Here is a 24367-nt window from a genome sequence, read left to right as displayed (position 1 = left end):
GACCCACCGCGACTGTCCCCAAAAGGCGATCATAACGTCAGCGAACACATCTCTCTATACTATATAAAAGAAAAAGGCAACTTTCCTTTCTTTACACCTTTTTTCCTTTTATGCCAAACCAAAGCCTTTCTCTCTTAACACTGCAGAGGACACAAAACTAATTTTCTTTAAATGCCGGTAAGGCACATTACCAGAGGCACAAATTTGAACGTTCACATAGAAAATGTAATTTCTATACCACAGCCGTCGTGTAGCGCCTTTCAAAAGGGATCTACTACCGAGAGATGATCCATATATATTTTAGCTGCTGTTAGTTACTTACCTGTTGTGTTACACGTCTTTAAAATGTAGTTTACCCACAACCACTCCAGTAGTGCTCAATGTACCTGTACTTCTTGAAACGTTAATGTTTTACTGTTTAATAACTTATAGACTATATTTTATTATTTTTCCCTTGCACTCAGTGACCAAAGCTATACACACACATATAGACACATACAAACATACACACAAGTATATGTATGTGTATATATATGTATGTATGTGTATATATATATATATATATACACACACACACCCTATCTACATTATATATATATATACACACACACACACACACACACACACATACATATATATATAATTTGTGTGTGTGTATGTATGTGTGTGTGTATATATGATGTAGATAGGTATGTATATATATGTGTATATGTAGATATGTATATAGATACGTAGATATGAAGATATGTATGTGTGTATATATATATATATATATATGTACAGTATGTATGTATGTATGTATGTGTGTGTGTGTGTGTGTGTGTGTGTGTGTGTGTGTGTGTGTGTATATGACAGCAGCAATCCAAGCTATGAGAAAACAGTAAAAAGGAGGCATGTCAGACGTCGTGGTACATTTTCTGATGCAGCTAGACGAAAATAACTGTGACGCTGCCACCAAATACACAAAACAATTACTTTGACAATCATGTTACATTATATTTAAAATGTTTCCTTTTCTTTTTCATAACTTCTTTAACACATGACATCGCCATGGCGCGGGTATTTTGCTATATATATATATCACAGCGACACTCATAACAGTGACAAAACAATTACATTAACAATCATGTTACGTTATTTAAAAAATTTTTCCTTTTCTTTTTCGTACCTTCTTTAACACACTACTTCTCCACTGCGAAGCGCGGGTATTCTGCTATACTGTATATATGTTTGGTATCATTCTTTGCAGAATTTATCATACTTTAATGTGATGTTGTTAGATTTTCAAATTCTTTATAATTTAAAAACAGAATAACTAAAAAATATCAAGAACTCATGTCCCGTGAGGCAAAACTTTGTGCCAAGAGATTTAACCATGCCCAGGGCTGGAAATAAAAGACAAAAAGTAGGACAGCTGCTGTACGGGCTTTTAAATGTTTGAAGCACTGCACGAGATGCAGATCACGCATCACGGCAGCAGCAAGCCAGCAGTTGATTAAGCAAATATGTGGTAAAAATTTTAAAAAAATTAAAAATTTGTTTCCCATTGTATCACTGTTTAAGAGGGGATTTCGGAGAAGCAACCGCATCTCCTTGGGGTGCGTTCAACACCCCTCTTCACAACGAAAGCGGCAGAGATGCAAAGTGGCTTATGCATAGCGTAAGTTGGAGGGGTTGGAGAGTGAAGCAAGCAGGGGGTGAATCCCCTAGTATATATAGTGTATAATGTACAACAATATATTCTGAGGATGTCTGGAAAGTTATTAGATAATAAAGGTGTTTCTGTTGAAAAGCTTACTATAATAAGTGTCAGCTATGAATATGGGAAAGAAGTCTATGGTCAGGACAGTAAAACCGTATGATAGTGATCATCTAATTAAATTAGTAATTGTATCTACAGTATGCCTAGAAGACTCAGATGAAACTCATAGTGTTAATGCTCCTATTCAAATAAACTAAGATTACAAACATACATCCTTATTTTCCATGTTCACACTATTTACCAATGTAACACACATCAATACATAGCTACAGATCAGATGAGATACAAAGAGACCACATATAACTTGCTCTCAAGCTTCACTGTCCTATTAGAAGTGCATTGTGTCCAGATAGATCTTTTAAAACCTATATACAGTGCATCCGGAAAGTATTCACAGAGCATCACTTTTTCCACATTTTGTTATGTTACAGCCTTATTCCAAAATGGATTAAATTCATTTTTTTCCTCACAGTTCTACACACAACACCCCATAATGACAATGTGAAAAACATTTACTTGAGGTTTTTGCAAATTTATTAAAAATAAAAACATTGAGAAAGCACATGTACATAAGTATTCACAGCCTTTGCCATGAAGCTCAAAACTGAGCTGAGGTACAGTACATCCTGTTTCCCCTGATCATCCTTGAGATGTTTCTGCAGCTTAATTCAGTCCACCTGTGGTAAATCCAGTTGATTGGACATGATTTGGAAAGGCACACACCTATCTATATAAGGTCCCACAGTTGACAGTTCATGTCAGAACACAAACCGAGCATGAAGTGAAAGGAATTGTCTGTAGACCTCCGAGACAGGACTGTCTTGAGGCACAAATCTGGGGAAGGTTACAGAAAAAGTTCTGCTGCTTTGAAGGTCCCAATGAGCACAGTGGCCTCCTTTATCCGTAAGCGGAAGAAGTTCGAAACCACCAGGACTCTTCCTAGAGCTGGTCGGCCATCTAAACTGAGCGATTGGGGGAGAAGGGCCTTAGTCAGGGAGGTGACCAAGAACCCGATAGTCACTCTGTCAGAGCTCCAGAGGTCCTCTGTGGAGAGAGGAGAACCTTCCAGAAGGACAACCATCTCTGCAGCAATCCACCAATCAGGCCTGTATGGTAGAGTGGCCAGACGGAAGCCACTCCTTAGTAAAAAGCACATGGCAGCCCGCCTGGAGTTTGCCAAAAGGCACCTGAAGGACTCTCAGACCATGAGAAACAAAATTCTCTGGTCTGATGTGACAAAGATTGAACTCTTTGGTGTGAATGCCAGGCGTCATGTTTGGAAGAAACCAGGCACCGCTCATCACCAGGCCAATACCATCTCTGCAGTGAAGCATGGTGGTGGCAGCATCATGCTGTTGGGATGTTTTACAGCGGCAGGAACTGGGAGACTAGTCAGGATAAAGGGAAAGATGACTGCAGCAATGTACAGAGACATCCTGGATGAAAACCTGCTCCAGAGCGCTGCTGACCTCAGACTGGGGTGATGGTTCATCTTTCAGCAGGACAACGACTCTAAGCACAGAACCAAGATATCAAAGGAGTGGCTTCAGGGCAACTCTGTGAATGTCCTTAAGTTGCCAGCCAGAGCCCAGACTTGAATCCAATTGAACATCTCTTGAGAGATCTTAAAATGGCTGTGCACTGACGCTTCCCATCCAACCTGATGGAGCTTGAGAGGTGCTACAAAGAGGAATGGGCCAAACTGGCCAAGGATAGGTGTGCCAAGCTTGTGGCATCATATTCAAAAAGACTTGAGGCTGTAATTGCTGCATCGACAAAGTGTTGAGCAAAGGCTGTGAATACTCATGTACATGTGATTTCTCAGTTTTTTAATTTTGAATAAATTTGCAAAAACCTCAAGTAAACGTTTTTCACGTTGTCATTATGGGGTGTTGTGTGTAGAATTCTGAGGAAAAAAATTAATTTAATCCATTTTGGAATAAGGCTGTAACATAACAAAATGTGGAAAAAGTGATGCGCTGTGAATACTTTCCGGATGGACTGTAGAACTACCATACTCCATAATATATACACACTTGAACATAAGATCAAGATTGATGAGAACAGGCCATTCATTCCAACATAGCTTATCAATCTAATTTTTACAAAATAACATTGAGTCATGTTTGGAAAAGTCCCAGTGTTCATTACAATACTTGACAATTTGCTCCATGCTCCTTAGGTTCTTTGTGTACAAAAAACATTCTAACTTTTGTGCACAATTTAACTGTAACAAGTTTTATCTGCATCCCTTTGTTTTTACTGAAAGATTAATTTTAAAATGACATCTTTGATCCACTGTACTATTTCCCTTCATAATTTTAAACACTTCAATCATGTCACTTCTTAAGCTATTTTATCTTAAACTGAAAAGGTTAAACATCTTCATTCTCTCCTCATACTGTAGCTTATATTTCTCAGTCACAGAATCAGACTAATATTTTTTGTAATATGGAGACCATAACATATCACAGTATTAAAGATGAGGCCTCAGAAATATGTTTTTTGCTTAATTATGGCCTCCATTGACTTTTATTCCACACATCATGCTTTATAACCTAAAAGTATCCCTATGGCAGAATATTACAATGTAACAGGCTTTTCCTCTCTTTGTTGATTCAAAAGACTGTCACTGATGACATTTATGAAATGTGCTCCGCTATTTTTATTGTATTCTCATTTAATACTGGTGTAAATAAAGTTCATTACTAAAACATCCCACTTCAACTAGCTCTTTTAATATTATTAAAAAGTTACATATTGACTACTGGAACAAATAAAGTTATTCATTACTAAAACATCCCACTTTCAACTAGCTCCATTAATATTATTGAAAAGTTACATATTGACACAGTTATCAGAACAGATGTTACTAACATCCTCAGTAACAAAGTCAGTATCGCCTCACCATCAAGATACCATTCCCACTTCAGATGAGAAAACTGCCAAGGACAAAGAGAGCAATGTTCCAGTGTGATTACAAATCAGTAGACCAATGAAATTAAACAGCTCCATTTTTCTCAATGGGTGTTTTCTTTTCCTGCAATGGATTAAGCAAGCCTAACAATGAACTATAGTTTCTTTGTTTGATGCTATACTCTGATAAATTTTGCATCTGATTATTCTGTAAAATCACAACCAAAAGAGAGCCAATTGTTAACTGTACAATACCAAATAAAATTTGATTGGACTGGATGAATACTGCAACATTTCTTGAAATATTTTGGCATAAATGTTTAAGAAGGTTGAATAAGGTTTTGTTTGAGACATTATTCACTGCCTTCTAAAAAGTAGTTTACATAATTCTTTTTTCCACCTTCATATATTTGTAAAATTCTTGGTTTAATACTATGTATGTTTTGCAAATTCCCTCCTAATCAAAAACATTACAATATTGGTATGCATACATGAATCATCTGATTGATTAGTCACTACTGAACACTAAGGTTTCATCTGTTTACTCTATGCCCTATATTTCATATTTATGGACCAGAGAACAAGTGTTTGGACTACTGAACCAAAAGAAAGCAGTTTGTGAGGATAACAGACTGTGTGTTAGAAATGGTGGTGTTTAATACTCGAGCAACTCAGGGAACTGTCCGATCTCTCTTCCTGTTCCCCCTCAACCTTCCAGTACAATCCCATATTCTGTACATAAATTCTCAGACTCCTCCATCATAAGCTGCATTAATAATCAAGATGAGTTGGGATATAGGAGGCTTGTGGAGAACCACCTGCAGCTCACCATCAACAAGACAAAAGTTTGTTGTAGACTTACTACATGCCAAAGACCCTTCAGGGAGAGGATGTGGAAGTGGTTAAGAGCTACAAGTACTTGAAGACTCATATAAATAGCAAATAAGACTGGTCTGACAACACAGTGATGCTATACAAGAAGATCCAAGACAGACTGTACTTCCTGTAGATAGTCAGGTCCTTTGATGTATGCAGCAAGCTGCTGTAGATGTTTAACCAGTCTGTAGTGGACAGTGTGTTGTTTTACAAATGTGGTCTCGAAGCAACTTGAGTACAACAAATGCAAAATGCCAGAACCAACTTAGAGGCTGCTCCATTTCAGTCCTGTACACACACTGACCCTAGACACACTGGAAGCTGTTCTGGAAGACAGGTTGGTAGAAAAACCATCCTGGAAAATCCCTTCCATTCCCGCCAGGAGGCACTCTCTTGAAGCAATTTTAGCCACAGGCTCATTACTCCACTGTGTGCTAAGAAGCACCTCTTGGGATCTTTTCTGCCAGCTGCAATTCAGTGCTTACTCCCAATGTCCCAGAATAAATACTTACATTCTTTCATTTGCTGTTTCTGCACGGCATATATTTATTACTTAATTATCTCTCTATTGATTGATTGTATTATTTGTCCTCCAAGTCTATATATTTGTTTTTTATGTTTTTGCTGCTGTATGCATCTAAATATCACCTTGGGATTAACAAAGTACTAAGTGTACATCACACAGTGGAATTTCTAAAGTAGAAAAAAACACAATGATACTTAACTACACCAAAAATGGCCCAAAATTTGACATGATGCTTCTGCTGGACACAAATAATTATGTACTACATAATAAAATGATAAGGTGTATGTGTGTGTCTGGTCCCTCAGAGCAATCTGATTGATCCATTTGACTTTGGTATGATAGGTCATATTTGACTTTGGTATCGTGACCAAAAGAAGAAGGGTGACTGCGAGATACAGGTGGAAGAATAAATGTGTATGAGCCATGCAGGGACTTGCCTTCAAAGAAAGGAAGTGCAAAAACAGGCAGGAGGTGAGCAAAGTGCTTTGAAATGATGGAGTCTGGGAAGCAGGCTTTAAAGGAAAATGCTCAAAAGACGGAGAGCTAGTCAATAGAGGTTCAGACACACAATGACACAGGAAAAAGGTACTGAAGGTAGACATAGGAGAAGAGGTATCAAATATTTTAAAATTTATTTTATTACCTGCCTTTGACAGGTCAAGTGGCTAATCTACTCTATATATATAAAATCCTAAGCCTAAAAGTTCAACGGAAGTGCTTCACGTTTTTTTGTCATGCTTTAAAATCACGCTTATTTTAAATCCTATATACATATGTTTGGTATCATTCTTTTCAGAAATTATTGAACTTTAATGTGATGTTGTTAGATTTTCAGATTCTTGTTCCATTTTTAAATTATAAACTAAAAAATATCGCGAGACAGGACTTTGTGCCAAAAGATTTAACCACTCCCGAGGCCGGAAATAAAACACAAGCAGTAGGACATCTGCTGTACACAATAATATCCACTTGCTGAGCCACAGCACCATACCTCACTGCAGTTGTAGACCTGCAGTTAGACCCAGAAGTAACGTCTCCACAGTTTCAGGACTGACTTCGTAAAATTACTTTTGGAAGGTTTTTTCAGGGCTCAGCAAAGCCCCGAAAGTAACCTTGGATCAAGGACCCGTTCCAAAATTAAACAAAATAATACACGTCATTGTGAGGTTCGGAGGGTTTCTGCCATCACGTCGTGTCATATATCAAACTAAGTTTTTCGTTTACATTCATGAAACGAAACATACTATATAAATTACAATGTTTACACCACGTTAGAGTTTAGTAAAATGTTAATAATAAAAGTGATTAATTTTTTAAAATGTACAATGCATGTGTGCAATATTGTTCTAAACCAATTTAGAATGAACATTTAAGCCAATCTAATATTGGTTTCCTCAGCGCCCAATATGGAAAATAACATATTTATTTATTAAACCTCTTCTACAGTACTGTCCATGGTATGTAGTGTATGCTGTTCTTTTGGAAAATCCTGGAGGGCATTAGACAAAAAATAAAAGAAAATATAGTCCTTTATGACCAGATCATTCAACATGTGTCTTCACAATAAATTCATATTTTTTAACTTAATTTTACACTTCCAATTATTTAAAGCCACATGAAATAATTAATGAACCCATTCAGAATTGGTATATATAAGATATTGAAAATGGCCTCATCCCAGAAGGCAAATGTTCACAATGTGCAGTCATTCAGAAACAGGAAACATTAAAAATAGAATATGCCTACTCCAGCCAGATTGTTTGTAAATAAAGGACATCAGTTGAAAAGCTACAGACATAGTTATCATTTTGCAAGATACCTGCATTTAACAAAACCTTGACACAGTCAATGTGTTCCCTGGCACAGGCAACATGCAAGGGGGTCCCAAAATGACAGTCATGTGCTTCAAGTCTTGCACCTTGTAATATCATAAGCCTTACACATTCGGCATTACCTAAAAAAGAAATGAAAATGAAATGTAAATATACACCAATTGAAATTAATACTTTGTTCTTAAACCATGTTTGGAATTATTCATTATGAACGTGCCCTTCAGATGTGAACCCATGTTGGCCTTGACCCCAAAATGAGACAATGAGGCCAAAGTTATAATTAAAAAATATTGTCTTAAAAAAAATAAGCAAAACAGCTAAAAATGTGAAAAATAAATAAACAAAATAAATATCATGGCCATCCCACTGGGCCCAATTAAAGAGGACTTTTCACCATGAGGTGTCAAACACAGAAATATTCTTCATGTTCATCACCTATTATTTCTGTCTACTACAATGGCCTCATTTCCTCCCACCAAATGGACCTTTGTAATGCCCTCCAAAAGAGCCCAGGTAAAATGGCTAATGCCCATAACCATTACCCATGTTGTACTTCTAGCATAGAAGGCTCCTGGGTTCTTCCTCTGAGACTCTCTCTAGCAGGCTCAGGTGCCCCTGCAGTCCTAAACCCCTAAACTTTCATTAAAAGGACCAGAAACCTGCACTTTACCTGCCCAGGTCCTGTCTGGAACTACCTGGAAATAGTTGCAGTCCTGGTCCTGACCAAGTCTTCTTCCAGAATAGCCAAAAGCGGACTTCATCAGGAACAGTATAATTTTTATTACCTAACCTTACATAAGAGAAGTCAACCCAGGTAAACATACTGTATCTCAAAGGGAGAAGAACAATATACCAAAAAGGTCAGTGGTAACTTGAGAGGAAACAAATAAACCAGGAAAACAAAACAAAACTATAATTGACAAAATACACACACACACCAAGCTCTTGTGTTTTGATATATTGTTAATGATAAATTTCCAACAATTTCTACTGAATGGCATGAAATTAACATGCAAAATATAATTAATCACTAGTTAATTAAACATAAAGAAGATGTTAATACATACTGTATATCACTCAAGCATCATTAGTCAATGGTAATGAAGACTAGCCCCTGGAATGACACCCTATTGCCAAATTAAAATATAATCAATGACTAATTCCTCAATTTATAATTTTTGTTTAATGTTAATACATCAGAGCTTCAAAAAATACCTGCAGTATGTGATTAAAGAACATTAAACATTATACTGTATATGCATGCAAAGGCCTAATTCTTGAACGTTATAGTATAAAGTATGTTCTCACCAATTTATGGAAAAAAATACTCAAGTAATAGTACCCTTTTATGAATAGGCCTAAATGTTCATGACAAATGAACAAGCTGCTGGTACACAGCATTTATGGTATTTGAGTGGTTTTATACAGTATGACTTACCAACCATTTCAGTACATTGAAGCAGTATAGAGGAGTACAGGCCATTCAGCAAACAGGAAACACCAATCCTATTTACCTATATTCTCCAAAAATGGTCGAGTGAAATTTCAAATGTCACCCAAATTTACCTTATATCTGTGCCCTTTGTTTTTGTTGAAGGATTACTTTTAAAGTAACACCTGGGATCAACTGTTGCAGCCCTCTTTATACTTTTAAATCCTTTAATCATAATCTCAAAAATTTCAAACATGACTACAAACCAGAAATGTATTTTTTTTTAACAAATATTGTTTGCTATCTATCCATCCATCCATGTATTCATTATCTAATCCACCACAGCCTAAGCTAAAAGAAAAAATACATAAATAAATAAAACTAGACACAAAAAGGTAGTTCTTGAGAAAAATAACAAAAATAGATGAAAATCAGAAAAGAAAAAACAAAGAATAGGCTACACTAGCAATGAAAAAGAGACAACAGGGATTAACTATCATCAGTAAAATGGACTGGCTTCTACTTTTTAAACCTGAAATTTCCAGCCAACTGTTGATTTGCGCTAGGACCGTAAACATTCACCACAGCAAGCAAAATCTGGATGTTTAGGTTACTAAAGACAATGGAATAGGTTTAGTTTATCCCCATATGTTATTCATTGAATGTTCTGCTCATGCCCACAGAACCTTGCTGTTCTTAACTGAACTTGCATAACTAGCTCTCGGTACTAGACTGAAGATGAAATGGCTGTACAGATGTGTCCCTTTTATATGGTACCCCAGCATGGGAATTTGATAGATTGTATATTTGTGTAAAGGTTTCCCAAGAACCACTATGATTTTTGCCACTTATTTCTTCTTGTCACCGCTGCTGTCAATGATACAATATTAAAACAGCTTCTACTCAACTAATCCATTATACACTGGCTGCATTTTTTAAATATCTATAAAAAAGAAGAATAGATTAATGACTGCATTTAACATGTTTGATCAACCTGTTTTTTTCATATGCATTACAAGAAGGCAGTCCAAGCTATACCCAATTTAATTTTATTTTTGATTGTGTCATTTTGTGCACACAGAAAATAGTGTTTGTGAAAGTCTGTATTTTCAAATGTCATATTCATTTGAAAGCTCAGTGGAACTTTTACCAACTCTTTTCACACACAGTACAAATGTATATGTAGCATTATTAGATTATTTAACCTACAGTGCATCTGGAAAGTATTCACAGTGCATCACTTTTTCCACATTTTGTTATGTTACAGCCTTATTGAAAAATGGATTAAGTTAATTTTTTCCCTCAGAATTCTACACACAACACCCCATAATGACAACGTGAAAAAAGTTTACTTGAGGTTTTTGCAAATTTATTCAAAATAAAAAAAAACTGAGAAATCACATGTACATAAGCATTCACAGCCTTTGCTCAATACTTTGTCGATGCACCTTTGGCAGCAATTACAGCCTCAAGTCTTTTTGAATATGATGCCACAAGCTTGGCACACCTATCCTGGCCAGTTTCTCCCATTCCTCTTTGCAGCACCTCTCAAGCTCCATCAGGTTGGATGGGAAGCGTCGATGCACAGCCATTTTAAGATCTCTCCAGAGATGTTCAATCGGATTCAAGTCTGGACTTTGGCTGGGCCACTCAAGGACATTCACAGAGTTGTCCTGAAGCCACTTGGCTATGTGCTTAGGGTCGCCCTAGTCTGAGGTCAGCAGCGCTCTGGAGCAGGTTTTCATCCAGGATGTCTCTGTACATTGCTACAGTCATCTTTCCCTTTATCCTGACTAGTCTCCCAGTTCCTGCCACTGAAAAACATCCTCACAGCATGATGCTGCCACCACCATGCTTCACTGTAAGAGTGGTATTGGCCTGGTGACGCCTGGCATTCACACCAAAGAGTTCAATCTTTGTCTCATCAGACCAGAGAATTTTGTTTCTCATAGTCTGAGAGTCCTTCAGGTACCTTTTGGCAAACTCCAGGCGAGCTGCCATGCGCCTTTTACTAAGGAGTGGCTTCCGTCTGGCCACTCTATCATACAGGCCTGATTGGTGGATTGCTGCAGAGATGGTTGTCCTTCTGGAAGGTTCTCCTCTCTCCACAGAGGACCTCTGGAGCTCTGATAGAGTGACCATTGGGTTCTTGGTCACCTCCTTGACTAAGGTCCTTCTCCCCCGATCACTCAGTTTAGATGGCCGGCCAGCTCTAGGAAGAGTCCTGGTGGTTTTGAACTTCTTCCACTTAAGGATGATGGAGGCCACTGTGCTCATTGGGACCTTCAAAGCAGCAGAAATATTTCTGTAACTTTCCCCAGATTTGTGCCTTGAGACAATCCTGTCTTGGAGGTCTACAGACAATTTCTTTGACTTCATACTTGGTTTGTGCTCTGACATGACCTGTCAACTGTGGGACCTTATATATAGACAGGTGTGTGCCTTTCCAAATCATGTCCAATCAACTGAATTTACCACAGGTGGACTCCAATTAAGCTGCAGAAACATCTCAAGGATGATCAGGGGAAACAGGATGCACTTGAGCTCAATTTTGAGCTTCATGACAAAGGCTGTGAATACTTATGTACATGTGCTTTCTCAATGTTTTTATTTTTAATAAATTTGCAAAAATCTCAAGTAAACTTTTTCACCTTGTCATTATGGGGGGTTGTGTGTAGAATTCTGAGGAAAAAAATGAACGTAATCCATTTTGGAATAAGGCTGTAACATAACAAAATGTGGAAAAAGCGATGCATTGTGAATACTTTTCCGGATGCACTGTATGTTTGAATACTTCTGAATATATACAGCACTTATTTTTAATATGAGTATTTTTGGCTAATTTGACAGCCTTACTTCTAAGTTTAAAAAGTTCTGAAGGACTGGGCATAAAACAAATTAAGTGGGGAAGTTAATGTCAAACTTTAAAGCATAGCCTATGGGCTTTCCAGACATCACAAATAATAATTGATTTCTAGAAGGAATGTCAGTGTGCCTTTTTAAACTTTGGGCAGATGGAGAATGGAGTGCATTTCTTGACCCTCTTTTTTGTTTGATCCTGGAAACTTTTAAGCACTGAAGCAAAATAAGTAGTGCGTACACCTTAGAGGAACACAAGTTGATGTAAACATATAACATTTCCAAATAAGGGTTTGCCCTCTGGTATTTAAGAAGAAGTAGTTATGTTTGAAATTAAGCCACTTAAAGTGAAGCAAGTACATTTCTAATAAGTATAAGTCATATTTGAATATGAGGAGAGTAACAAAAAAAAAAAACCACTTATATTCTCCTCATTAAGACAATAACTTACCACTCATGCAGGCTTCGTGCAAAGGTGTAGCAGTGAACAAAGGGGGATTTACATTGGCCCCATGTTCTAAGAGCACCTTAGCACATTCTATGCTCCCAGCAGCACAGGCATCGCACAGAGGAGTGCTACCATCAATGTTCCTTGCATCAACCTGAAAAATAGACTATCAGTATTAAAATCTTTTGAGAGTGACACAACTTCATTTTCATAGTAGAGATGTTAAAGTCCAAGAAATCGGGTGAACATTTTGTATAAAGAATCAACGATGTATAAATGTTTACAGGGAGATCTGTGCCTGAATTTATCAAAGTCCCAGAATTACTTGTAGGAATTGCATTAAACATTACACTAGAATAAGAATTTGTCCTAGCTCTGAGCAGGAAAGAGAAGTATTTAAGTAGCGTCATACACCTATTCCCAGCTATGAGTGACAGTTACACATATGACAATGAATGATGTCACAACTTCACAACACTCTGAATCACAAATTGTAACTCATGATGACATTTTGTAGTTTTTTGATACTAACACTATTGCTGTGCCATAAAGATAATAATAATAATAATAAGATAAAGCATGTTTAGAAAATTGATGGATGGATGGATGGATGATCCATAGCCATACTTTCAGATGAATCCCTCCCCGCTGTTATGGCAATGGGAAGCATCTTGTAAAGTAACAGTTATACTGAAATTAGCCATGGTGCTGTTCCTGAAGTCATGTTTACTCTTTCATTGTCCCAATCATTTTCCTCCATGCTGTGGTGTACCTCTCTCTCTGTGATCCTCCCTTGTCATCTCCGAGGCTCTATTTATCTTATGCCCCAGGAGTCTCTGTCTACCTTTTTGAACCTTCACTGGCAATAAAATGTAACATGGGGTCGTAGAATGCAAAGCTTAACGTACATGTGTGACATTGGAGGTGTCAATCACAAGTCCAGCCAAACTTGTCTTCAGGGTAATTTGCTCGCTACTACAATAGAGTTTCAAGTTGCATCCATGACACCCTGTGTGTTGATGCTGTGATATCACTTGAAATTAACATCTGTGTGCTCATCCACACTTTGGGCAATGATCTTTATGTGGGTGCCGATATTCTTGAATGCAAGTTATTTTAAGATTACCTCACGTTTAGTTGTGCAGAAATGTATAAATGACCTCACATATTGTAAAGGCATTCAATGTTTGGTGAAAAATTCAAGAACTAGTTGGCTGTGACATACCCAAATCATTGCTATTGCAAGACTGCATTTTACAGATAACACAACTTTCATTTCAGCTGACAACACACATCTCTGTGTAAATAAAGAGATCACATAATGTAGATTTGTTACAAACATTATTCCATTCTCTGTCAAATCAATCTTTATATGAAGTCATTGTTGTCTAGCATTTCCAACACATTTTGTCTTACACAGGAAGCGTGAGCCAATTACTTCATCTTATAGTAGCTCCAAGCGAGTTAGGGCAGCTCACAAACTCTCCTGAATCCTGGTGATGTTGGCAGTAGCTTCCTAACTTAAACAAAATTGTGTCACTCTGAGATTTAAGACAATTTTCCTACTCTGAGACATTTAATAAATATGGGTACTGAACATATTAACGTCAAATTACAGCAATTTAAAATTGGTAGATTATCTTATTTTGCCATATTCTTCTGAGCATTGGAAAGTCACATGGACCGCACTATGCAACAAAGAAAAGTGATCTTCAACTTTGATTCATACTAGTGCTATTTGCACAGCCTGTGTTTTTTAAAGCATAATATGCAATTAATAGGCCATTTCAAAAAACACCTATATGGTTTTATTAAATAAAAGCTATTTTTACCATTGGTTGCATTTCCTAATCATATAGGAAATCCAATAATAATAAAAGGGAATAGGAATAAATAATGAACAGTAATACAGAATTTGTCACTGTAGATATTTTTGATAACAACAAAAACTGCTCGTCACACACTTGGTTTATTTAAGTATTACCCTTAAACTTTAATCATAAAGTGATTAAGTATTTTTAAAAATAATATATATATATATTTTTTTAAAAGCAGAATTAGTTGCTGCAGACATTTTTTTCATAACTCAATTATATAAGCTGGTTCATAGTTCATATGGGATTCAGTACTAGAGCATTTCTATCAGCAATAGCCAGATTTAAAAAGCATGGAAATACAAATGTGTTTCCCCACCACACACAACAATCAAGTGAGCAGAAAAGACAACAGGCAATAGCATGAGTAAGTTAAGCCATGGAAGAGTGGCCAGCTTGCACACCTGGGCAGGTTGAATAAAATTAAATCAGTAACAATGTATTAAGCTTTAGGAAAAAGGAAAATGAATCCTTTAATTCAAAAGGGTTACACAGAAAATTAAAAAGACAAAGTTAATACGTTTTTTATTTTATTAGTTGAAATTGCACCAATTCAAAGTTTCTGTCTATCTGTCTAGGAGTTTCTTGAAGCTTTGCCCCAGTACTGTTTTGTCTACAGGGAGAGATCAAGTCAAGGACGATCACTATATTGGAGCATAGTACCCTCTGCTGGTGGTCCTATAAGCTCAGCAATGCTGAGACACAGGGCCTGAGGAGTGAGGGAACAATACATTATGTACTGTTAGTGCAAAATTACAAATGATGCAGATTCTCAAATTAACTAAATATTATTTTACTATGTTTTGAAAGTCTTAAGTTAATGACTCCTTCATTTGCATGTTCTTGCATTAAAATCAACATGAAATAATCCTATTAACAAAGTAGTGTCTTTAAAACCAGTCTCATTATTTTGGACTAGGGCTAACTGTATATTTTTTATACAACTTATTGTACCTTTCCTTTTTCAATATTTGATATAGAAATAGGTTTACAACATAATGTCTGTATGTCTAGGGGAACCTGCTGGAAGTTTTATTTTTTTACTCTAAGAAACTTTTCAGAATTATATTTTCATAATTATCCAAAAACCAAGACAATTTCTGGTAACATTACTTTAAAGTTGCATTGACAACACTAACTTATGATCTCCCACACAAACACTTTTACATTTTATATTATACAACTATAACATTCTTTCACACTTAGCTCAAGACTGACAGAATTTAACAAGAAACTGAAATCCTTTGCACTGCAGCCAAGGTTTACAAAACTGAAGATTACTGTAAGACCCATCACAAAAAACATAAAAAATTTGGCTTTAATGCCTATGTCTAGAATTCCCCCATGCACAGTACACCACTTGCCTTTAAAAGCTGTATTTTATCTAATATTCTAAATTATGCAGACAACACCACACTAAATAATTTAATAAAAATCAAAGCAAAGGTAAACTTTAAGCTAGTTACAAGAATTATAAAGCAGTTAACAAGGTAGTAAAGTAGTTAGCACTCACACCTCACAGTTGCAGAATCATGAGCTCACATCTCATCCTAGAAAGTTTCTCTTTGTCTGATTTTTTTTAGGGGTTCTTCCTAACATGCATATTATCTGGTGAGTGAGTGTGACCCGTAGGTTTACTCCACTATTAGTGGGAGGATTAGTTGTCCTGCCACCCTTGTTTTCTGCCTAAGTCTGATTTTGTTCAGTTAAACTCCAGCAACTCTTAACGGCTATTAAAATGGTTCAGTAATGGATGGCTGGGATTACAATATTTATACAGCAACAGCACTATAACGTAGCAAGAACAGTGTAAAGACCATACATTCCTTAAAACAGAAAAATCATGGAATATCCACATAATTATAAGCTTAAATTCTATTCAACCCATTTGCCTTTATACTATACTTCACAGGTTGAGAACAAGTTACTGCACCATAAAGATATGGTATGGGGCCAACGGTGAATATGGGCTTTCTGACAAGTGAAACCCCTTGGGAGGACTATACTCTTGTTATCATTTTTGGAATGAAATAAAGAGCACTGTTAAATAGTATAAACAGATACAATACTGCTCAGAAGGAGAAGAAAGGAATATGAAGGAAAAAAGCCTTTTGGCTTTTATTCAAGCAAAGTACCCCCGTTTATTGAAAAATGTAACTTCTCAATAGCAGGCTAAAGTATGAGGAGGAAAGCGGTCTTCTGGTGTTCACAGAGCATCAGAAGTCGGTTTGTGAGTTGGCCAGTTAAAAGGAGGAAAAACATTAAACCAGTCAGCAGCATAAAAAGGAGTTCAACTGTTTGTCCATTTGCATTATGTCAAAATGAAGTTGCTTCACCAAGAGATGCTACAGAATCCATGATTACCGACTGCAGAAATGACACAAGAACCGACAGGACTGAAAACATATATACTGTAAATGTTAGGGTCTGGAAATTCTTTGACGGAAGTAGCAATGGTAGGAGACTAACAGTGGGAGAAGGTGCGAAGTTGTTATCAAGAGAGTTCTGTTGCAAAATGCCTTTAACCAGCAACAGATCCCCAAAACAGAATACCCTAAAATGGAAGAAAAGCAGTGAGAATTCCACTACAAATGGCAATGATAGACAGGTGTTATTTAAAAATTTTGGCTACCATGAAGCTTCAGCTTGTAACCACCTCTAAACTTTCAGGATGATCAGAAACTTTGTGAAAATCAATGAAAAGAAAAGGTCCAAAATGCACTGGCAAAGAGGAGAAAAGTTAAGTATGGTGTGTTATCAGGGAAATTGTTTAATTTCATAGACATGAAAATGACAGTTGAGTAAAGGAGTTTGGTACTTTATTGTTATCACATACAGTAGGTCAATAGAGACATTAACTTACTATAAGATTATAGGCTTAGGACAAATGTGTTATGAAATTTTTCAAGCAAAGATGACAAGAGGTTTTAGGGTATAGTTGTCATACTCTCTAATCATAGCACCAGGGAATGTGATGTGTTACATGATGATTAGCACTGTAGGAAAAAAGAACAAAGGGGTTTTAACCTGCCCCTCCCCAGGGAAGGCAAAATAATGTAGGAAAGTGAGTGACTTTAACCTTAAATTAAATAATTTGGGAAGGCTCCAACTTTATTTACCTTACTCTTTCTCTGCAGGAGGTGGTCTCCAGCTGTTAGAATTATATTAAGGAAGCTGAAGCACACTCTATTTAAGAAACAGAATAATGCAATTTATTGATAAACACAAGGATTATAAAAATATGATAACTGCACATATATTGACAAAGAAGACAGGAATTAAGACAAACTAGACAGACACATACAGAAGAGGCTGGCTTTTTTTTGCTATTTAGAGGTCTAATTTATCTTGGCACATATAAACAGTTTTACAATATTAAGGCTGATGGCTGATGCTGTATTGGGTGGTTTGTTGTTGTTGCTGCTAGTTCATGAGAAGGATTCTTCTTGCACTGGAACACACACTTCTTTGCAATGTGGTCCTTTGTTACTGTTGTGCTGTGCTTTTCTCAGGCTCCTTGTTGTGTCCTCTGCAATTTCATAGGGGCATTACTCTTTATATCACAAAAACTTAAATGTTAAAGTTCCTTTCTTGAAATAATAGATGCTTCTCAGTCTTTTTAGACTGGGCTCAATCACCAGCATAAGGATTGGCTTGGCAGAGTGCATCTCAGCTTTCAGATTCACAAAGAGAAGAGATTGTCAGTTCTCAGCTTCCTCCAAAAAGGCAGTATCTCATAAGCTTTGTGGTTTCAGGGAGAACTAGCAGGTTTCTCACCGTGTAAGAGAACATCTTTCAAAAACAGCAAGTGACTAGTTTTTGAAAGAAGGTGTAAATCTGGTGAATCGATTAAAGTCACTTCCAGTTATAGAATCAGTGCCTGCTCATAGGCACATTATTTTGTCTATCACAGTTGTCACTCATTGAATTATATCTCTTTATTTGAACCTGGGTGTCCACTTAGCATTTTCTGATTTGAAGGAGCCTCTGTAAAGATTTCAGCTCAACTGATTTACACCATTCAAATGAAGAACAGGACTAATCCTGATACAGTAAGAGCTGCAGCTGAGCCATTTTCTCAGGAATGCTGATTGGTGATGAATATGGATTTCTACATCCCAGTTAAATCTGCTTTCATAACGGGCATTGGACACCACTAAAAAGCTTAGGAGAGTGGGCAATGCCCACTTTGCCTTACTGCGCATTCAAATAAGAATTTCTTTGACTCTGTACACATGACAATAATGACACTATAGGCCTCTAGTCCCCAATACAAGTAATATAACTAGCAGATCTTAATAAGCTTCTATATATAATTTACTTATATTTCTTTCACAGCATCTTTTAAAATTGTCACTTTTTACATTATCTTAAATCTTGATAGTGATCAACATTCAGAATATAACAGATCCATAAAGAAAACAGAACTTAACAGTGCACCCTGTACATAGTTCAATATGTTTTGAAATGTACAGAGATGGCTCTTACAATTAAAGCTTCCTTATATATATATATATATATATACACAAACGCAACATGGTAGATAGGCCTACCTGGACAAATGTGAACATTGACTATTAGCCAGGAGCTATGGAACTTCTGTTAGTTAAGTAATTACTGTATGTGCAAATCCAGCAACCATACTTTCATTTTGTAAGCCAAATAGATTGCTACAACCTTAGCAAGTTATCCTTCAGGAAATCAAAAATGTATGAATTATTTGTACATTATTTAGAGATAGCAAGATGTACATTGTGGGACAGGCTTCCCAAAATGATAGCACCTCAGAGATCTCTCCCTCTTAATAGAGGCAAAGAAAAATGTCACACCTACCTGCGCTCCTGCTGCTAGTAACAACTTCACACATTGTGTCTGGCCCCGGAGACTGGCTTCATGAAGGGGGGTTATTGAATCGACAGTAACAACATTGACACAGGCTCCGTTTTGAATCAGCTCCTTCAGCTGGAGAACATGGCCATGGCTTGCCGCTTCATGCAATGCGGTCCTATCAACCCAAAACCCTGTTTTCAAAGTGAAAACAAAATACATTTTAAACAACAGATTTCTGAACTGTATAAATGCATTATCAAAAATGATAAACAAATATTTGAAATTAGAAATGGAACAAGTTTAAAAATAAGTTCCATTCTGAGCATTTTAAGTTACAATATTAGAAAACAACACCACAGAGTTACTGGGATGGAAACATTTTTACCTGTTCCAAGCAAATTATTAGGATTAGTGAGTATTTTTGTTTATTTTAAACATGCTTAAAAAATGTCCACAAAAGAACTTAATGTATATTGAGTAAATAACTTCATGTGTAAATAATATTATTCAGACACCAGTAACGGCATACTGCACGATAACGTGCAGTGAATACACTTGACTTGAGCAGTCCTAGTTTTCATATCTCTTTCTCTGTCTCTATTTAGCATTCGTTTGCTCAGAGGTTGATGCGCTTGCTGCTTCCTGAGCAGCTCTTCTTTTCTCCACCCTAGTGGCCCGCTGCTTCTCTTCTTTCGTCGGCATCTTTTCACGTTAAAACTGATTAAGTTAGTTTTTGTGTTGCAATTACTTAGTACGTTTTCTTCAAATTTTCACTTAAGCTGGCACTTAAGTCTTCAATCTTCCTCAAGAATGATTAGCGAAGGTGATAGGGAATGAGAAAGGCGCCCATACGCATGCATCGCATGGCCGCCCTGCTGCGCGCTGCAGAGAGTTGATTCTACAATAAAATAAAAAAAATAAAAACAGTAATACAAATCATCACCCCGAAAGTTATAAGTAGACGTCACGTAGTATATGTGTACCAAATTTCAAGTCAATAGGTGAAACGGCTTGCGAGCTACAGCTGATTTAAAATCCTGGACAGACAAACAAACAGCCATGGTAGCATATTATATAAGAAGATTCTCATGTTTTTGGACATCTCAAGTAACATTCAGTTTGAATGCAGTTCCTAGTAACATATTATATTTTTTTTTCTTTGAAAAGACATACCTGCAGGCCTTAACTTTCTCACTAGTAAAAATCTACTTTAAGTGCAAAAGTATTAAATGCTTTAAGAGAAAGACTTGGTCTCATTTCAACGCACAGTTTCTTCTGTTTACTTTAATCAGTCAGCACATTCTGAAAAAACAGGAGTTATTAAAAGGAATGTCATCTCAAGACCAATTCTATGAAACACTCCTGTGTTTGCATATGACCTTGGATTTTCAACAAACCTTTTTCAGTGGCTAAGCCAAGGGCAGTGCTCCTCAATTATCAGTATGCTTTCATTTAATTTTTCATGACTCAAAATTGTGGTCTGCTTTCTATGAGATAATAAAATAATTTGAACACATAATCTGAGTGGATTACATTGTAATACATTTAGAAAATGTACTAGGGTTAAAAAACACACATAACTTAATCATGACAAACACTAACCACCACACGAAAAATACATTCTTTTTTAGTCTTCACTACATAACTACTTTCACTGTTTATCAAGAAATAAAACTGTATTGATAAACTTATCTTGCACAGTCATATTACAACTAGAAGCAATCCAGGGTAGCACATGCACATTGGCAGTGTGGCCTTTTACACCATGGCCTTCATTAATTCCTATTTTCTTTTAATATAGAAAACAATATTACATAGTTTATGGAAGGTAAATATATTTACAGTTATGTATTTACTGTCAATGTAAAAGAAATAAAAATATCTGACTTTTTATCATATTCATTTACAGTCCCCAAACTTGTTAAGTGAATAATACAAAACATTTAACTTTGTGACTGCCATATATGATCAAGTTTTTTTTTATTCTGATAAAAAGAGTACTATTATTGTTTTCAATATTTTAATATTTTAATGTTTCAGTTGGACACTCTTATGAGGATACATTTACACAGGCTGGATTGTCTGTAGGGTCTGTATACTCATTTTTGTCAAATGCACAGACAGAGTACAGTGAAATTCTTACCTACATGTGTTAATCTACATGCAACACCTCATCACTCTCAGGTGTCATTATTAGTGAGCATAGCCTTACCTAAAAAAAACTGCAGAGCATATTTGTCCTAAAACTATACATTTTCAGTGAGTTATTGTTTCTATTGAACCTAAAAGAGTGCTAACAATCCCATCTCTTCTCAATAAAAATGTTTCCAGTTTGAGAGACAGACCCATCCACACAAGCCTTTTCTCCTAATCCAGCCTTGATCTTTTTCTCTCAACCACCGACGTATGCAAACCTTTAGCTCCCTTCACAAACCAGAGTCACTTTCCTCACTTGGCACTTTCTGTTTCAACAGGAGCTGCAGTTTCACTTGAATATAGGTCACAGAAAATGCTGTCATATCTGGTTTCTCTGGAAAAAAAAAACATATTGTACAACAGCCTCCTGCCTGTTCAAAAACCATATTTACTGTGTTTCTTGTAAAAAGTGTCCAGCAATCTATACAGGTAAAATGGGGGGGTGGCTTTCATATTGATTTTGGCATTAAGATTAGAGACCTTGCTAGCTATTGCAGAACATTTCATACTCCTTGATCACAGTCACATTGATCTTTCTGTTTTGAGTTCTTTTACAGGGTTTCGGCAAATTTTTAAAAAAGAAAAAGAGAAAACTGTACACTCAAACTTAGATCACACATTTCTTTGGCAATGAATGGTCAATTAACTTTTTTACCTCTTCTTTTATCTTCTGTAATGACCTGGCCTGATAGGTCATGAAAAAATATCTGGCACTTGTTTGATTTCCAGTGTTACCACCAATTATTCACAACTAAATTATTAAATCTTCAACCAAGACCTGAAATGGATCCCACATAATTAACTTGATGTGCCTATTTTAAACATGACAATAGAAATTAGATAGTCCTCATATTTTTAAATAGCCTCTCACAGTGTTGTGGAGAACTTTAGGTGCATTCTTCCTGGGAGAACTGCTTCAAAAAACATGTGGCTTTTCATGTCAAAGTTGTTCTTTTCAAGCCCTGCTACAGTATCTTAATGTGATTCGAGTTTGAACTTTTTGCTGTTCAGCCACTCTAAGTGTACAGAATCTTCTGTTTTTCACCATAACTCAGTTGTACTTTATGTTCAGTTCACTAATGGATGACCTTACACTCTGCTGAGGAATCATGTGCAACACAGTGAAACTCATGGACAGTAGTGGTAGGTTATCCACGTCTCAATTCACAAAAGTGTTCCCAAGTAGTTGTGCCAGCATCACCATGCTTTACTATTAAGAAGTCTCGTAGTTCTTACTATTGAGTGCATCCAATATGCCTCTGACTATGGTTTAGACCTTTATTACACTCTGAGTGCTACTTTTACAAAATGAAAATGGCTGAGAGCTACTCATGTTTTCTCTGTTTATTCTCATAGCTTATTTCAACCCAAATAAACAGAATAAGCTTGTTTTGCCTGAACATTTACAAAATGTTGGTTTCCACAACTCACACTTTGCATTAAAACATCACAAAAAATATTTACTTCACCTACAAGTGTATTTTGTATATCAGTATGCATTTTCTAGTGTATCTTACATTACTGAATTAAAACATGAATGCTGTCAAAACAAAACAATGCAATTACAAATACAAAGTGTAACAAAAGCGCTATATAGGCACCTGACCCGACACAGATTCACACTGGAGGCACGTATAAAAATTAAACTTTTAATTTTTCTTCACCTGTGGGGCACATCTTCTTCGTGACCCTACAGGAACAACACAGTCCCAAAAGACGCAAACGAAACACCACAACACTCTCCTTCGGCACCACCACTCCTCCTCCTCCTCTAAGCTTTGTCCTCCTCCTCCCGACTCTGGCCATTGAGTGGTGGTTGCTGGGCCCTTTTATAGTCCACCCGGAAGTGCTCCAGGTGGTTGATCGCTGAGTTCCGGCTGCACGTCCAGGTGTGGCAAATACGCTGCCCATATGGGCTCAGGAGTCCAAGCTGCAGCACCCCTTGGCAGTGCCTGCGGGACCCAACAGGGCTGCACCCAACTCCAATTCCCATGGAGCCCTGCAGAAAACCGAGGCACCGTACTAAACCCGGGGGGCAGCCATCAAGCGACCAGGGGGAGGTATTGCACTGTCCAGGGCTGCTCCCCCTGAATATAGAGTGAAGGGGAATCCCGGCCGGGCATGGATCCCGGCTGTGTGTCACAACAGATATTACTTATTCATTTGTCATTTTGTTACATATATACATATATGTTACATCACTGTTTCACTTCACAAGAGTATTCACATGTCCAGTTGCATGTGTGATGTGTTTTTTAGTTAGTCAGATGACTGGCACTGCATGGAGTAAACAAGAGAGGTTTATGGTGGAGTGTAGTCACTTAGGTTCACTCTTATGAAGTCATTTAAATGTTCATCTGTCAGTCTTGTTCTGAACTTTTATTTCATGACATTCATGTCAGAAAAGGCAGACTCACAGAGGTATGTAGACCCAAACAAAGCAGACATTTTCAGAGCTGCTTGGTGAAGATTCTTATAGTTATCTGGCTCTACTAAGCTCCAGAAATGCTAAGAATGCTGTTGACACTTCAACTGCACATTACTTTGAAGGTTTACTAATAGAAAATATATAAAATCCAATGTCTGTATGTCTGTCCAATCTTCACGAGAGAACTACTTAACGGATTTAGAACGGGTTTTTTTCTATAATTTGCTTGAACATTCCGGAAGATTTTGCAACTTCTCTCATTTCGCTATGTATCATAGTTCACTTGCGGTAGCGATTTATTTGTGCAAATCCAAGAAACATGCAGTGGGAGGGGAGAGGCCTTCCTCACTCACTCACCAGCTTTGGGGCACGTTCCTAAACTCCACTT

At 36.9% G+C, this 24367-nt stretch overlaps 1 protein-coding gene across 1 annotated transcript in view; it reads right to left on the bottom strand.

Annotated features, from left to right (window-relative positions):
• Positions 1–24367, bottom strand: part of LOC120534086 (ankyrin repeat and SOCS box protein 13-like) — a 51684-nt gene that overhangs the window by 10995 nt on the left and 16322 nt on the right. Inside the window, exons 2-4 of the mRNA XM_039761348.1 lie at positions 19359–19546; positions 12655–12805; positions 7900–8034 (exon numbers count right to left, since the gene is read on the bottom strand). Coding sequence (XP_039617282.1) covers positions 7900–8034; positions 12655–12805; positions 19359–19546 — 474 coding nt within the window. The remainder of the gene's footprint in view (positions 1–7899; positions 8035–12654; positions 12806–19358; positions 19547–24367) is intronic.

The sequence above is a fragment of the Polypterus senegalus genome, chromosome 8, assembly GCF_016835505.1.
Source record: "Polypterus senegalus isolate Bchr_013 chromosome 8, ASM1683550v1, whole genome shotgun sequence".
NCBI classification, from domain to species: Eukaryota; Metazoa; Chordata; class Cladistia; order Polypteriformes; family Polypteridae; genus Polypterus; species Polypterus senegalus.
This window is presented reverse-complemented; position numbering and strand designations above follow the sequence as displayed.